The 17,125-nt window shown below is 37.0% G+C and overlaps 1 protein-coding gene and 1 non-coding gene across 2 annotated transcripts in view; one reads left to right on the forward strand and one right to left on the reverse strand.

Annotated features, from left to right (window-relative positions):
* The window catches only part of LOC100808806 (translation initiation factor IF3-4, chloroplastic), a 52,877-nt gene extending 38,220 nt beyond the window's left edge, over positions 1–14,657 (reverse strand). The window contains exons 1-4 of the mRNA XM_006582567.3: positions 14,499–14,657; positions 14,103–14,155; positions 9,165–9,220; positions 9,022–9,055 (exon numbers count right to left, since the gene is read on the reverse strand). Of these exons, the coding sequence (XP_006582630.1) occupies positions 9,022–9,055; positions 9,165–9,220; positions 14,103–14,155; positions 14,499–14,657 (302 nt within the window). The remainder of the gene's footprint in view (positions 1–9,021; positions 9,056–9,164; positions 9,221–14,102; positions 14,156–14,498) is intronic.
* Positions 3,920–4,026, forward strand: LOC113001971 (small nucleolar RNA R71). The gene has a single exon (XR_003267502.1). It is a non-coding gene; the product is annotated as a small nucleolar RNA R71 (small nucleolar RNA).
* Positions 14,658–17,125: the final 2,468 nt, after the last annotated feature.

Here is a 17,125-nt window from a genome sequence, read left to right on the forward strand (position 1 = left end):
AGCATGAACGCAAGTTAGGCTCAAAGGCAATTAATCGAACACGAAGCGTGCACTGATTAATATTCACGAATTTGGGATAACTGGTGAAGGGAAAACTGCCAGGGAACCACATTACAAGTGAAACCTCAAAGAGAGTTGGGCTTCGTCCTCAAAAGGAAACAACACCAGAAAATCTAGCCTTCCATGGATTCAAACAGAAAACGCAAATGAAACATGAAGCAGAAACGTAAATGAACAAAAACGTAAATGAACAGAAACGTAGATGAAACAGAAACGTAAATGAGAGTAGAAGAAGAAGCAAGAACAAAATTGTAATTAGAAACAGAAAACGTAAAATTGCATTACGTGAACAGTAGCATTAAGCAGAAAAACGAAAACCCTAAAACAAAAGCTCTGAATAATGAATAGCATAATAGAATGCCTTGCACGAATCCCAAGGCTGCTATTTAAAAAGAGTCACTCAAAGTCACTGGGCCCTATTACAATACTCTGGCCCAAAACGAAATAAACACTGAACAACATAAAATAAAATTGCGAAATTTCCTAATTAGAAATTAACTAAGGTAAGCGCTGCTTTATTTGCCCTCTTCAAGTCCATAACCAAAATCCGGATTAAGCCCAATGTTTCATTAATTCCTGAAATTAGATTAAAAACATCAAATGAGCCCAAATAATAAAACTGCCTGATTAATTGACAATTAAGACCAATCAGTAATTAAAATGGTGCAAAAAGGGTTTAGAAAATAGAAGAAAATGATGGCACATCACACCTCCTTTTGCAGCAGATTGGATAGTGGGAGGGCCACTTTGCTAAAATCTTTGATAAAGCGCCTGTAAAACCCTACATTACCAAGAAAAGAACTAACCTCTCGCACGCAAGAGGGGTAAGGCAATTGTGAAATAACATCTATTTTTGCAGGGTCTACCTCTATGCCCCTATTCGAAATGATATGCCCTAAAACTATACCTTGTTCTACCATGAAGTGACATTTTTCAAAATTCAGCACAAGGTTAGTTTCAATGCATCAATTAAGAACTCTATCCAGACTATCCAAACATGTATCAAAAGAGGATCCATAAATAGTAAAATCATCCATAAACACCTCTATGCAAGTCTCTAAAAAGTCACTGAAAATGCTAAGCATACACCATTGGAAGGTACCAGGGGCGTTGCATAGGCCAAAGGGCATCCTCCTATAGGCAAAAGTGCCAAAGGGACAGGTGAATGTGGTCTTTTCATGATCCTCAGGAGCAATATGAATTTGTAAATAACCAGAAAAACCATCAAGAAAATAGTAATGAGACTTACTTGCCAAGCGCTCAAGCATTTGATCAATGAATGGCAGGGGAAAATGATCTTTTCTGGTTACCTGGTTTAGCCTCCTATAATCAATGTAGACTCGCCAGCTGTTCAGCACTCTTGTAGGGATAAGCTCATCCCTTTCATTCTTAATTACTGTGAGGCATGTCTTCTTAGGAACCACTTGGACTAGGCTCACCCACTGGCTGTCAGAAATGGGGTAGATGATTACAGCTTGTAAGAGCTTGATCACTTCCTTTTTCACCACATCTAGAATGAAGGGGTTGAGTCGTCGCTGTGGCTGCCTCACTGGCTTAGCTCCATCCTCTAAAAGTATCCTATGCATGCAGGTAGATGGGCTAATACTAGGAATGTCTGCTAAAGTCCATCCAATGGCTTTCTTGTGCTTCTTGAGAACTAGCAACAACTTCTCCTCTTGCTCAACAGCAAGGGAGGCAGAGATGATCACTGGAAATTTTTCCTCGTCCTCCAAGTAAGCATATTTGAGGGTTGCTGGTAAAGGCTTCAACTCTGGTGTGGGTGGTGGCTGAACAGTGGGAGGAACCAGGGTAGGAGAAGAGGAAGGTTCCTTAGCCTGTACCTCTTAAAGCAAGTCAAAAGTATATGTACTTCCTGCAACATGGTTAGTGCATTCTGACTAAAAAATCAACATCAAGAGGTACCACACCCAGAAAATCAGAACCAGACTCAAATTCAGATTCATTCTCAGCATAAAAATCAGATACAAGATCAAATTCAAACTCAGATTCAGATTCAATGCATAAGGAATGACAAGTATACAAATCAGATAAAAATGGATGTTTCCTACCATGAAGAACAGAATCAAAATCAAACATATAATCATCAACAATCTGATCAATTATCTCAGCACGAAAAACAGAATGATCCTCAGATGGATGTTTCATGGCATCAAGAATGTTAAAATGAACAACAATATCACCAAATTCCATAAACAATGTGCCAGCATAAACATCTATCTTGGTTCGGGCTATTTTCATAAATGGCCTGCCTAAAATAATTGGAACTGAACCATGGGAAAATCCCTCTTCCATATTAAGAACATAAAAATCAACAGGAAAAATAAGTTCAACAACCCGAACTAGCACATCCTCTATGAAACCTGCGGGGTAAGCAACACTTCTATTTGCCAAATGAATCACCACATTTGTAGATTGCAAAGGTCCAAGAGATAAAGAATTGAAAATGGACAGAGGCATGACACTAATTGATGCTCCTAGATCTAGCATGACATTCTCAAATTTATTGTTCCAAATAATGCAAGGTATACAGAAAGTACCTGGGTCCTTACATTTCTCAGGAATGTGAGGAACAAATTTACCTATCAATGATGACACATTTATGCGCATGCTAATCCTTTCATTGCCTTTGAGCTTCCTTTTGTGGGTGCACAGCTCCTTTAGAAACTTGGCATATCTTGGAATCTGCTTGATGACATCTAGCAGAGGTATGTTCACCTCTACTTTTCTGAAGGTCTGCAAGATCTCCTTTTTCGCTTCTTCCATTTTTTTGTTTGGAATTGCTCTAGGTGGGAATGGAAGAGAGATAGGAGGCTACTGTAAGTCAGAATTACTAGAAGAAGGTCCACCTGCATGAAAATTTTTGTTAGGAAGCTTTCTCTTTTGTGCAACTATCTCATCCTCTTTTTTAGGTGTAGAAAGAAGCTTGACAGGTTCAGGTGCAAGTGCTGCTACTGGTGGAGGCCCTTGAATTTGGTTGCACAACCTAGGGGTGAAGGCACTCACATTTTTCGGATTCTTCACAATTTATGAAGGCAATTTGTCAGAATTTAGGGACTGAGCTTGATTCATCTGAGTAGCCATCTGCCCCATTTGATTTGTCAGACTCTGAATGGAGGCTCTTGTCTCTTGCTGAAATTGCATATTCTGGATGGTCATTTGCCTCACTTATTCTTCTAAGGAAAGTTGAGGAGGAGCCTCAGCTGCTTGTTGTATTTGTTGTGGCGATTGCTGCTGTATTGGAGGAGGAACATATGGCTTTCTTGGACCAACAACATTTTGGAAGGGAGGGACAAGCTGTTGTTGTTGTGGAGTACTTGTCCATCTCATATTTGGATGATTCCTCCAACCTGGATTGTATCTATTGCTTGAAAGGTCATAATTATTCTATTGTTGTTGGTTTTGCTGCTGAGGAGGTCTATTATAAATGTTTGCAGCATAAGGTTCAGGTTGCTCATTGACTCTAGATTGCTACAAAGAAGGACAAAGATCTGTATGGTGATCTGTAGAAGAACATAGACCACAGACTCTTGCAATAGGGGTAGATTTCTAATTCATGGCAAGCTGAGTTACTAGGTTGACCAATGCATCAAGTTTTCCTTCAAGCTTTTTATTTTTAGTAGATGAAGATGAATCTGTGGCCACCTCATGGACTCCTCTAAAGACAATAGCATCATTTCTTGCACTGAATTGTTGGGAGTTGGAAGCCATCTTCTCAATCAAATTCCTAGCTTCAGCAGGAGTCATATCACCAAGAGCTCCACCACTGGCAGCATCAATCATACTCTTATCCATGTTGCTAAGTCCCTCATAAAAATATTGAAGAAGGAGTTGCTCAGAAATCTGGTGGTGAGGACAGCTTGCACACAATTTCTTGAATCTTTCCCAGTACTCATACAAGCTTTCTCCACTAAGTTGCCTGATGCCTGAAATGTCTTTTCTGATGGCAATGGTCCTAGATGCAGGGAAGAATTTCTCCAAGAACACCCTCTTAAGATCATCCCAACTGAAAATGGACCTGGGAGCAAGGTAGTATAGCCAATCTTTTGCCACTCCCTCGAGAGAATGAGGAAAAGGCTTTAGAAAGATATGATCTTCTTGGACATCAGGGGGCTTCATGGTGGAACAAACAATATGGAACTCCTTAAGATGCTTATAAGGATCTTCACCTGCAAGACCATGAAACTTGGGCAGCAAATGTATTAGTCCAATCTTGAGAACATATGGAACACCCTCATCAAGATATTGAATGCACAAGCTTTCATAAGTGAAATCAGGTGCGGTCATCTCCCTAAAAGTCCTCTCACGAGGTGGAGGTTGAGTCATGTTCTCAGTATGAAAATTAGTAGTGGAATGCTCAAAATCAGAATATTCAGAATCACCCTCAACAGAATGCTTAGAATGCTCAAAATGCACAAAATGACCAGGATGCACACTATGCCTAACTAATCTATGAAAGGTTCTATCTATTTCAGGATTAAAGGGTTATAAATCACCTGGATTGCCCCTAGTCATGCACTATATGCAGCAAATAATATGTTTCTCAACAAGCACCTAACAAGGGGGTAAAACTACAGCTATACTCAAATGATATCAAAATAAGCTAAAATTTTGTGAGGAACACCCTAAAATCATGAAACGATCGCACAAAAAATTTGAAACAAAAATTCAAAGTCTAACTATGAAAACTACCTAAGCAAAGTTTAGAAAAATAGGACAATAATACTTGAAAAATAAAAAAAAACTTAGTAAACGGCTGATTTTTGGAGTTTGGGAGACCCCAACCGGCTTCAGCAAGTTAACAAAGAAAGGGAAATTTTTTTCTACCCTGAATGCATATATAATATTAGTTATTCGATACCCGAAGCAAAAGTTATGGCCATTTTAAGTTTTGCTAAAAACAAGTTCAAAAATTTTTTGTCTCTCTCAAATAATGCCACACCAAGTGCTCCTAGTATTTTTCACACAAAATATGGATCAAAAGAAGCTACCACACAAAAAATCAGCCAAAAATAACAACTCTAACTATTAAAACAAAAATCGCTAATTAAATTGCAAAATCCATCGCTAATTCCCAGTTGCTAATCATTGTTCAGCACTGTTTACAGCAAAACAAAAGGCTGAATAAGTCGCTAAAATAGTCACTAAACAGGGGATGCAACTGAAATGCAAAACAAAACACTACACAAAATGAGATAACTAAACACTATTATGAACCTTTGGTCCACTGCTCCCCGACAACGGCGCCAATTTTGATCGAGGTCGTACCCAAATCAAATAAACATTAAAAATGCAGTATCTAGGAAGTGATCCTAGGTCATCTCCCAACAAGCAATGGTCAACCAAACGTTCATGAAAGATTGAAATAAAACAGTAACAAATTGGGGGGGTTGTTTGTTTATGTAAATTAAACAGCAAGTAAATTTTAATTATAAAATATCAGAATTAAAACACGTTGTTTCCCCTTGATTCACAAGCAAGTCTCTTATCCTAGGTTACGAGGATTTATCCTTTATCAGTTCAACCACTTAATCCAACCCTAAATTAAATTACTAAGCGAAATTTAACATAAGGCATTCATTATTTGATTAAGCAACACATACACCAATTAATCATGAATGAAACTGATCATTAAGCATGAACGTAAATTAAGCGCAGAGACAATTAATCAAGCACTAAGCATGCATGGATTAATAGCAACAAATACAGAGTAATTGGTGAAGAGGAAAAACTGAGCAGAATGCAATAGTAATAATAAAACCTCAAAGAGAGTTGTGTTTGATCCTCAAGAGAAAACAACGCTGGAGACTTAGCCTTCCATTAATCAATAGCAAATGAAATTGTAGTAGAAAACGAAGAAAACTAGAATTATTTTCCAAAACAAACAAAACTAAAACGAGAGAGAGAGAGAGAGAGAGAGAGAGAGAGAGAGAGAGAGAGAGCTTAAAACTAGAACCTTGGTGATGTTATATAATTCTCAACCCCAAAGCTTACAAATTTGTTTTAAGTCATAGCCCATAAATAAAATAAAATCTAGATAAGATAAGATAAGATAAGATAAAATCTAGATGAAATAAAGTCTAGATAAGATAAGATAAGATCTAGATAAAATAATATCTAGATGAGATAAAATCTAGATATGATAAGATAAAATCTAGATGAGATAAAATCTAGATAAGATAAGATTTGGTAGAATAAAATTGTCTACTCTCTTCAAGTCCAAGCCCAATTCCGGATTCAAGCCCAATTACTTATAATTCTCGTGAAATTAAATTAAAAACACAAAATTAATCCAATAGGCCCAAATGATAAAACTGCATAATTAATTTGACAATTAAGGCAAATCAGTAATTAAAATGGTGACAAAAAAGGGTTAAGAAATATGAGAAAATGATGGCACATCAAGTACCTCTGGCTATGCTTTCTCACTAGGGTCAGGAATGTTCTCTTGGGTGTCGAAGAAGCAAGCTACAGTAGCACAATCAACAACAGAAGCAGAGTACGTGGCAGCTGCTGAAGCAACGAGTCAAGCTATATGGCTTCGTAGAATACTTGAAGACATGGGAGAAAAACAAGATGAGCCTACTAAAATCAACTACGACAACAAATCAGCAATTGCAATGGCGAAGAATCCAGTTCATCATAGAACAGCAAAACACATAGCAATCAAGTATTACTTTTTCAGAGAAGCTGAAGCAACTAAAGAGATCAAACTCGACTACTGCAAAACAGAAGATCAAATTGCAGACATATTCACGAAGGCGTTGCCGAGACCAAGATTTGAAGAATTATGAGCTATGCTCGGAGTCACAGAAATTTGCATCAAGGAGGAGTGTTGAAATTGCTACAAATTTCTAGAATATTCTTAAATATAATATGTATGAAAATAGTAAGAACTATAGTGTGTATGAATATGGTAGAACAATCTAGAACTATAATGTGTATGAATATCGTAGAATAATCTAGAACTATAAGTGTATGTATAAGATAGAAGAATCTAGAACTATCATGATACTAATCTATCATGAAAACTCTAGAAAGACCTAAAGTAATGTAGAAACATTCACCACCATTGAGAGGTTGGTGACTTGAGCCTATAAATAGGCAATTGGTATGTTGTAATTGATCATCCAAGAAATCAATGACATAGCCTTCTTTCTAAAACAATTCTCTAAAACTATCAACTATCAACTATCATCTAATAAACTACCAACACCTTCATAGAACACCCTGTTGATGCTTTTATGTCCAAGTCCAACCCATTAGAGCTATGTTGTGGTAGCCATCAATAGATTTTGAGAAGTTTCACTACACTACTAAGAACTTTCATTTGCCCAGTTCTTCTCAAACTGATGTATCGCCCTCATTAGTTCATTACAGTCACTCCCTCTTGATCTGTCAGTATTCCACCATCCCAGCATGTAAAAACTCCTCTTTAGCTATCTGAACAGACATGACAACTCCTTCAACTGTTGCCTTAGCATTTTGCTTAGACTCAATTCATACAGCCCATTCCCCCCAACATGCCACAATTCAGACAAGTTCCTGCAGCCACCTCAACTCTCATGCACTACAGTAACAGTGGTTCCTTCCCCATCCAGCAGTGTTCCTCTTTCTATATTTGGACTGGGCATTTTCAGGTCCACCTTTTTGTGCCACCTTTTCTGGTGGTCGCCTTTTCTTGTACCACATGAGTTCCTTGGTTCCACAATTCAAAGCCGCAAGGTGTTTGTGTGTGTGGGTTACGGGGAGTACAACCAAACCAGTGAGGAAAATAACTTGCTCATGTGACAAAGGATGTGGTGCTCATAGATCTATTGACAGGGACATAAGCTAACCAAGAGGAAGGATTGCAGCATTCATTTGATACTTGATTTCTTTTTATCCATGTTTCACCCATTGTTGAGCATCTTAGCATTTGACACAAGCTTTGGTAGAGAATATATGTGCTTGATCTCCTTTTCTATGCAACCACCTTGGGGCAACTAAATAGTTGTAGAGTATTTAAGGCTTGGGTTATCTCTTGAAATGCTGTTGAGAGCTTTGTGGATGTGATTGTATTATATGTAATGGATGGCTATGATATTTGTGGTAATACATTTACATTTTGGGAGGTTGCAAGTGCAGATATGACTAAATTTAGGAAAAAATTGCATGTTTGGTATCATAACCAATCCCAAGCCTACATAAAGGAGGGTTATGTTAAGTCTTTGGAAGTCAACATAAATCTTGTCAATATACCAAACATGAATCACTCACAACGGATTTTTTTATTGAAGACAACGAGAGAAAAAATCTAAGAGTAGCATAAATGAGAATGTTATGATGGATGTGTAGCCACATAAAAAAGGATAGGATGTGGAATGATTATATACAAGGATATTAATATGGCACCGATTGAGAAAAAGATTATAGAAATTCAATTAAGGCGATTTGGATAAGTAAAAAGAAAACTATTGTAAGCACCATTGAAGAGAATATATTGCATAGTTTTTTAGTCTTGTGAAAAGGGGGAGAGGGAGACTTTTCATGATAAAAATGCCTAAAATTCAAAATATTCAGCTTTCTCTCATTATTTCTGCTGGTTTCTAAGTTACAGTTAAAAAGCAGCAAGTCTATGTACATGAATTGGAAATGCTTAAGATTTAAAATTCTCTTTTATTTCTGCTAGTTTATAAGATACACAATTAAAAAACACCAAGTTTATGTCCATCAATTGGAAAAGCCAAAACAAATGCAGAGGTATACGTGTTATGCTTTTCAAGAGGACCCATAGTCAACCTGCCTAAATTTGGTGTCCATAAGTTTTGACATTTAGTTATTACAATTTAAAACTATTTATACTTCACCAATCAAAACATGTCAGAATTCCGTACAGGTTAGAGAACATATGAATCTCAGAAATAAAAGAAAAATAAATAAATGAGGAAGGATCTAACATACCCCATATTGAGCTCCTTCAAATCCATCCGATTAGCTGCAGTTAAAAGAACACAACCGCATTCAATATGTATTGCTTAATTTGAGTTTTACATGAATTGGAAGAAAACAGTAAAGTTTAAAAGAAAACGAAATACAATGATTACCAGCACTTCTTTTCGGCTGTCCCTTTTTCTTCTTTTGCTGTTCATATTTATATTTACTGTAGAAAAATCATTTTTAAATTTCAGTATTCAATAATTTCAAAGGATAAGTATATAAAGCAGCCAGAAAAGAAAAAAACTAAGGCAAACATAGTCTTTCATCAACCACATGCTTAGCTTATTGTCGACTGATTTTAATTTTAAATCTCTCCAAAATTTCAACATGTGAGTGTTAGACCTCTTATAAAGAATGTTTATAAGAGAAAGGGGGAGAAAATAATTGTTATGTGCTATTAATAGCAGTTAGTTTTAATAGGACAACAATTACTATTATTAGGAGCAGTTTATTAGGAACAATTATTTTAATTAGGCAGTTATGGGTATGTGTAGAATAAGAAAGAAAAATAGAATCATATTCTGGTTATCCTGAAGATATGTGGTTTAGACCTTGGGAGGGAGAGAACCAAGCTCTCGAAATCTTGGCTTGTTTGAGTGAATATTCTGATTCTAATTGTTGTAATTTTGTCTCTGTTTTGGAAAGAATAATTCCTGCAGAGTGTTTCTATAAAATTCAATCATTATTATCCAATTTCTATCAACTAGTATCATAGCAGTCTTTGTTTCCTGGGACGGTAGATGGTTTCAACGAGAGGAATGGATGCACGCGTGGAGTTTCTTGAGCGCAAATTTGAAGGCTTACTAGCCATGCGAGAAAATGGGAGAAGAGTCGCGAAGAAGATAGACAAGAGCGACTGGAAATTCGTAGGCAATTGAATGAATTGGTAGAAATTGTACACGGAATCATAACGCGTTCTGACAGGGACGTATCGATCAACGGCGATAACCATACCGTGTACGACGATGACACCAGAAAAATTCACAATCCTCAGAATCATGAGAAGAGATGGTGAAAACTCGAAATTCCGGTTTTCAATGGGGATGATTCATTCGGTTGGACAATTCGCGTAGAATGATACTTCGAACTGAAAGGAATGAACGACCCTGAAAAACTATAAGCGGTTATGGTGGCGATGGAGGGAAAAGCGTTAACTTGGTATCAATGGTGGGAATTCAGTGCGGACGACCCAACTTGGAGCGAATTTCGGTCTGTGGTGATACGCCATTTTCAACCGTCCATGTTACAAAGTCTGTTTGAGTTGTTGCTAAGTCTCAAGCAAACAGGAAATGTGGAAGATTACCGGGAACAGTTCGAGTTGTATGTCGGTCCTCTCAAATGCACTGAACCAGCGTATTTAAAAGGAATTTTTATGAATGGGCTCAAAGAAGTTATACAGGCAGAATTAAAGCTTCATCCAGTTGAGGGATTAACCGAATTGATGGACTATGCACAGAGGGTGGATGAGAAAAATAACTTGTTGAATAAAGGGAATGGTGGAAGTGGAACAAGTTTGGGAACTAAGGCTGGATTCATAACTTATAATAGCACGAGGACAGTGACATGGGAACCAAATGCTAAGGGTCAAACACAAGTGACTTTATCGGTGGGTAGCTCTACAGGGAACTCTAGAACCAATCATTCCTTTAAAAGGAGGGGTTTTAGGAGTTTGATAGATGCTGAAGTGCTAGATAAAAGACCAAAGGGGTCATGTTTTAGGTGTGATGAAAAATTTGGTCCTGGTCATATCTATCCAAATAAACAATTGCAAGTTTTATTGTTGGAGGAGGGTATGGATGAAGAGTCTGCAGAGCAAGAATCAAAAAGGGAAGATGAGATAGAAATGAAGGCTTTACAATTGTCAATTTACAGCATTTCCATATTAACAACGAAGAAATCCATCAAGTTGTGGGGAACCTTGGGGGACAAAAAAGTGGTGGTTTTGATCGGTTGTGGAGCATCACATAACTTTATATCTTCTCCACTAGTCAAGGAATGTCAAATGACAGTGGAAGAAACCCCACCCTACTATGTGGAGGTTGGAGATGGAAGAAAAATTCCTTGTGAAGGAGTTTGTCCTAAATTGAAGTTAGTCATGCAAGGGTTGGAAATTCATGAAGATTTCTTTGTATTCGAACTTGGTGGAGTGGACATAGTTTTGGGAATGGAATGGTTGTCAAGCCTTGGTGAAATCCAGGCTAATTTCAAGGAATTGATTATTAAAATTCCCCTTGGAAATAGCTACCATGTACTCAAAGGAGAACCAGAATTGGCACGAGCTTCGGCTTCATTCAAACCCATTATGAAAGCCATTAAGAATGAAGGACAAGGATTTTTCTTGGAATACCAGAATTTGGCGAAAGAAGAAGTTCATGATACCCCCCAGCCAAATTGGGTAAGTGCGGTCTTGAATGAGTATGAAGATGTTTTTCAAGAACCTCAAGGATTACCTCCATCTAGGCGGCATAATCATGCAATTGTTCTCAAAGAAGGAGCCAATATTCCAGACCTTAGACCTTACTGGTATCAACATTACCAAAAAAATGAAATTGAGAGGTTAGTAGATGATATGCTTCGCTCAGGTATTATTAGACCTAGTGCAAGTCCATATTCTAGTCCTATTATTTTGGTTAAAAAGAAAGATGGTGGTTGGCAATTTTGTGTTGATTATAGAGCCCTGAACAAAACAACTGTACCTGATAAGTTTCCAATTCCTATCATTGATGAGTTGCTTGATGAATTGGGGGGAGCCACCATTTTCTCTAAATTGGACTTAAGGTCAGGATACCATCAAATCAGAATGAAGGAAGAAGATATTCCAAAGACGACTTTCAGAACCCATAAAGGTCATTATGAGTTTATCGTAATGCCTTTCGAACTCACTAATGCACCTTCTACCTTTCAATCCCTCATGAATGAAATGTTAAGGCCATATTTGAGGAAATTTGTTCTGGTTTTCTTTGATGACATTCTGGTTTACAGTAAGTCAGTGCAAGAGCATCAAGTTCATCTTCAGGAAGTGCTTGCATTACTAAGGGAACACAAGTTGTTCGCTAATTAGAAGAAGTGCACTTTGGGCCAAACACAATTGGAGTATTTGGGGCATATCATTTGAGGGGAAGGAGTAGCAGCATATCCAAAGAAAATTGCAATTATGATGGAGTGGGCCATTCCAAAAGACCTACAGGCTTTAAGAGGTTTCTTAGGTCTCACAGGATATTATAGAAGATTTGTTCAGGATTATGGAAAAATTGCTACACCCTTGACACAACTGTTGAAGAAGGATAATTTTCACTGGAATCACGAAGCCCAAATTTCTTTTGAACACTTGAAGTGGAAGATGGCTGAGTTGCCAATACTTCCTATTCTAGATTTTTCCGAAGACTTCACAATAGCGACTGATGCTTCAAATAAAGGATTGGGAGTTGTTCTATTACAAGAAGGGAGACTAGTGGCTTTTTATAGTCAAACCTTGTCAGAAAGGGCACAAGCTAAGTCTGTATATGAGAGAGAATTGATGGCTATTGTGATAGCAGTCCAGAAATGGAGACATTATTTAATGGGAAGACATTTCATCACTCTCACTTATCAAAAGAGTCTAAAATTTATCTCGGATCAAAGAGTTTTAGGAGAGGAAAAATTCAAATGGACTTCTAAACTGATGGGTCTAGATTTTGAAATCCAGTATCGACCTGGACATGAAAATCGAGTTGCTGATGATCTTTCCAGGAGGATGACCCATGCAGCCCTATCTATAGTGCAGTTTGATGAATTAGAAGAATGGGAGACCGAAGTCCAAAATGATCCAAAATTGCTAGGGCTAATACAGGACTTGATGCAAGATATAAATTCTCATCCGGGCTACAATTTCAAGGATAGGAAGTTGTTTTTTAAAGGAAGGTTAGTGTTGCCTCGAGGATTTTCAATAATTCCTATGTTGTTGGAAGAATTCCACAATTCAGCCATAGGAAGGCATTCTAGGTTTTTTAGGACCTACAAAAGAATTTCAGCCATTATATATTGGGAAGGGATGAGGAAGGATATTCAGCAATATGTTGCTACTTGTGAAGTTTGCCAAATAAACAAGTATCAAACTTTGTCTCATGCTGGATTATTGCAACCACTACCCATACCTACTCAAGTTTAGGCTAACATTTCCATGGATTGTTAGACCTCTTATAAAGAATGTTTATAAGAGAAGGGGGGAAATAATTGTTATGTGTTGTCAATAGCAGTTAGTTTTAATAGGACAGTAGTTACTATTATTAGGAGCAATTTATTAGGAATAGTTAGCAATTAGTTTTAATAGGACAACAGTTACTATTATTAGGAGCAGTTTATTAGGACCAGTTATTTTAATTAGGTAGTTATGGGTATGTGTAGAATAAGAAGGAAAATTAGAATCATATTCTGGTTATCCTGAAGATATGTGGTTTAGACCTTGGGAGGGAGAGAACTAAGCTCTTGAAATCTTGGCTTGTTTGAGTGAATATTCTGATTCTAATTGTTGTAATTTTGTCTCTGTTTTGGAAAGAATAATTCCTGCAGAGTGTTTCTATAAAATTCAGTCATTATTATCCAATTTCTATCAGTGAGTTGCATCGAAAAACTTAATGATCTAGAATCAAAATGAATGAATATACACTACCATATAAAAGCACTGTATGTCAGTATCCATTTATAGACAACTGCATGTATATGACACTCCTATCTTCACCACCACTCTCCTATGCCGCATAAAAAATTGAAAAATGAAGTAGTTGCAATTGCATAAAGCTAGAATCCTAGAAATAAAGACACTATATTAATATATCAAGCCAATTAACCATTACTTAAATATCCATTGTTGAACATGTAGACAGGTAGACCATTAACTGCTAATAAACCTATACCAACTAACATGTGAAGCACAAAAATGTGAACACAACAATTTGACATTACATGATCAACTAGAAGTAATGTGCGCATTAGAAAATATCCAGGTAAGGAAAAAATATATTAAAACAAAGATACATAATTTCTCTGAGGATATTCAAAGATCATACTTGTAATCCATCATTCTAACAATAGGGGGATCTGCATCTGGGGATAGTATCACCTAAACAATACAGAGAAAATAAGTCAGAAATAGACTCCTCCTATGATCCTACTAACAAAACAAAGTCCCAACATTAGGGACTTGTTTAGTATGAGAGAATGTCCATTTCACTTTCACTAATAACCTAGCTTGTGCATTCAATTGTTTATCCATAATTTTCAGCAATATCCACGGTCACAATGGAAATTTAAAATCTTGTGTGCATTACAAGATCTACAATGCAATCATCTATACCTAGGTCCCAAAGTCAATCGTATCCACAAAAAGAATTAGTCAAAGTCAAATGGAGAAAGGCCTCCTAGTAGGACTCCTAAGATGAATCCTTTGAGGAATTCCCCTCCACAATCTTACGCTCCGTAGTGGGGTCCTCCTTGTCCAAAGACGAATCCTCCTCATACGATGTGTCCTCCTCCAAGTTCTCTCCCTCATCCTCTAACATGAGATCCACTATATCCACCTTGTGTGATACCCAAGCCTTCAGCAACACCGAACAAAGAGACATCTAATGTAGCTCCAAGTAGAGCTTGTAGGCCTCAGATCTTCTCATCAATGGAGTCCTTTGCTTCCTGAAGATCAATGGAAGCAAAATGGAGAAGGGGGAAAGGTGATTGGAGACGCCACTTCAAGGAGAATATGAGTCAAGAACAAGCTCACCATCATAGGAAGCCATGGATAAAAGCTTGAAGGCAGGAGAAGATGAGTGGAGGGAGAGGGAGAGAGGGGGGCACAAAATTTATGCCTCAAATGAGGTCTGAACTTTGAAGTGTAATTTCTCAAATGATCAAAGTTGAAAAATGCACACACAAGACTTCTATTTATAGCCTAAGTGTCACACAAAATTGGAGGAAAATTTGAATTTCTATTCAAATTTCACTTGAATTTGAATTTGAATTTGTGGAGCCAAAATTTCACTAATTATGATTAGTGAATTTTAGCTATGGTTCAGCCCACTAATCCAATATCATATCAAAGATTCTCCACTAAGTGTGTTTAGATTTCATGAGGCATGTAAAGCATGAAGGACATGCACAAAGTGTGACTATATGATGTGGCAATGGGGTGTAGCAAATAAATGCTCAGCTCCCCCTTAGGCTGGTCCAAAATTTAATTGGATTGGGCTTCTACCAATTCAATTAAATTTCTCTCATAACACATATCAAATAGTGCACTTAATGCATGTGAAATTACAAAACTACCTCTACTATAAAAACTAGTCTAGGTGTCCTAAAATATAAGGGCTGAAAAATCCTACATTACTAAGGTACCCTCCCTACACTATGGAGCCCTAAATACAAGACCCAAAAATAATGAAACCCTAATCTAATATGTACAAAGATAAGTGAACTCATACTTAGTCCATGAGCCTAAAATCTACCCTAAGGCTCCTGAGAACCCTAGGTCCTTCTCCTGCATCTGTAACCCAATTTTCTTGGAGTCCCCTAGGCATGGCTCTAGTGATAAGTCTCCTCCTTGGGAGGATTGCATCAACATCAGAGAAAGAGAAGTGACATCAGTATCTTGGATGAGAAGTCAAATCTAGCAGAGGACATCACAATGTTGACAGACCCTAGGTTATTGGATCTTGTAGGCTCAATTTTGAGTCAAAATCTACCAAATCCACTCTCATTTGGTCAGATTTTTAAAATGCCTTGCACTTGACCTCTAAAGTTCATAAACTTTTTACCTAAATTCCAAGAGTTGTAGAAATCCATTTCTTGAAAATTTTAGACCAAACCCTATGTTTCAAAACATGAGGAACTCAGTTCCATGGTAAAAATCTACAGAAATCAAGCCTATATGTAGAGTTCATTCAAAACAATGCAGGATTTACTGAAAAGTACAAAACTTGAAATTATGGTTCCATAGGCTATACTAACTCAAATGAGATGTATTTTATGTCTAATCCTAGGTTATTGGACCTAATAGGCTCAATTTTGAGGTCCATATCAATAAATTCCAACTCCAATTTCAAGGAACTCAATTTTGAACCCAAAATTCACAAATTAAATTCGCAGCAAACATAGTGTCACGGATCTAGATTACAGGATTTGGGTTCAACATGCAAAGAGCATCATATAAATGAAGTTTGAGTGCCTAGAAACATAGCTTGGGTCCTAAGAAATTGAATACTCCTTACTTACCTCTTTGTTGACTCAAGGAAGCAAGGAAATGAATGTGGGTTGATCTAGGATCTTGAGTTTTTTCTAAACATGAACATGGAGAATGAAAAGAGGAGAATGAGGACTCTAGCTTCAAGAGGAGAAGAAAATGAAGATGAGCATGAGAAGAGGGACTCACCTAGACCTCCAAGGACTTGAACTTCCAAAAATGGAGGAAGAGAATAAATAAAAAGCAAAGAACTCTCTCTCTCTCTCTTTCCTTGGCCAGACAATACACAACAAGAAAGGGGGGTTGCTTTCTCTTTTATAGAGGGGGAGTTAGGTTTAGAGGGGGGCCTACATGTGGGTCTCCTAGGTTTTTTCCTCTCTTTTTCCTATTCAAACTAACTATACTTAAGGACTTAAGCTCTCAATTAGTTCTTAATTAATTCTAACTTCTAAGTTAATTCTAGAGTGATAAATTCATTTATTAATCTTTTCTATATATTAATCTTGAACAAAATAATTAAAGTGAGTGAGAAATTAATCATCCTCCTCCTTAATTATTTAAACTAATAGTTTCTCACATTTAAACATATTCTTGTTCTAAACTTTCACTAGTCAGTCTAAATGTTTTTGATTCGCCTAAAGGTCTTCTATAATTAAAGTGTCATTAATGAAGGATCTCCTTACTTTGACTTTCTAAACTATAGTTGATTGTTGGTTTAACTAAGGGTTCTCGGTGTCTAAACCTTTAATCCCTAGACCCAAGACTTAAATCTAGGTCATCTGACTATCTAGTGATGGTTCTATATCTTATATGCATGATTACACTAAGAATAATACTACTACATTGCATATCAATCAAACA

The sequence above is a fragment of the Glycine max genome, chromosome 6 (assembly GCF_000004515.6).
Source record: "Glycine max cultivar Williams 82 chromosome 6, Glycine_max_v4.0, whole genome shotgun sequence".
Lineage (NCBI taxonomy): Eukaryota > Viridiplantae > Streptophyta > Magnoliopsida > Fabales > Fabaceae > Glycine > Glycine max.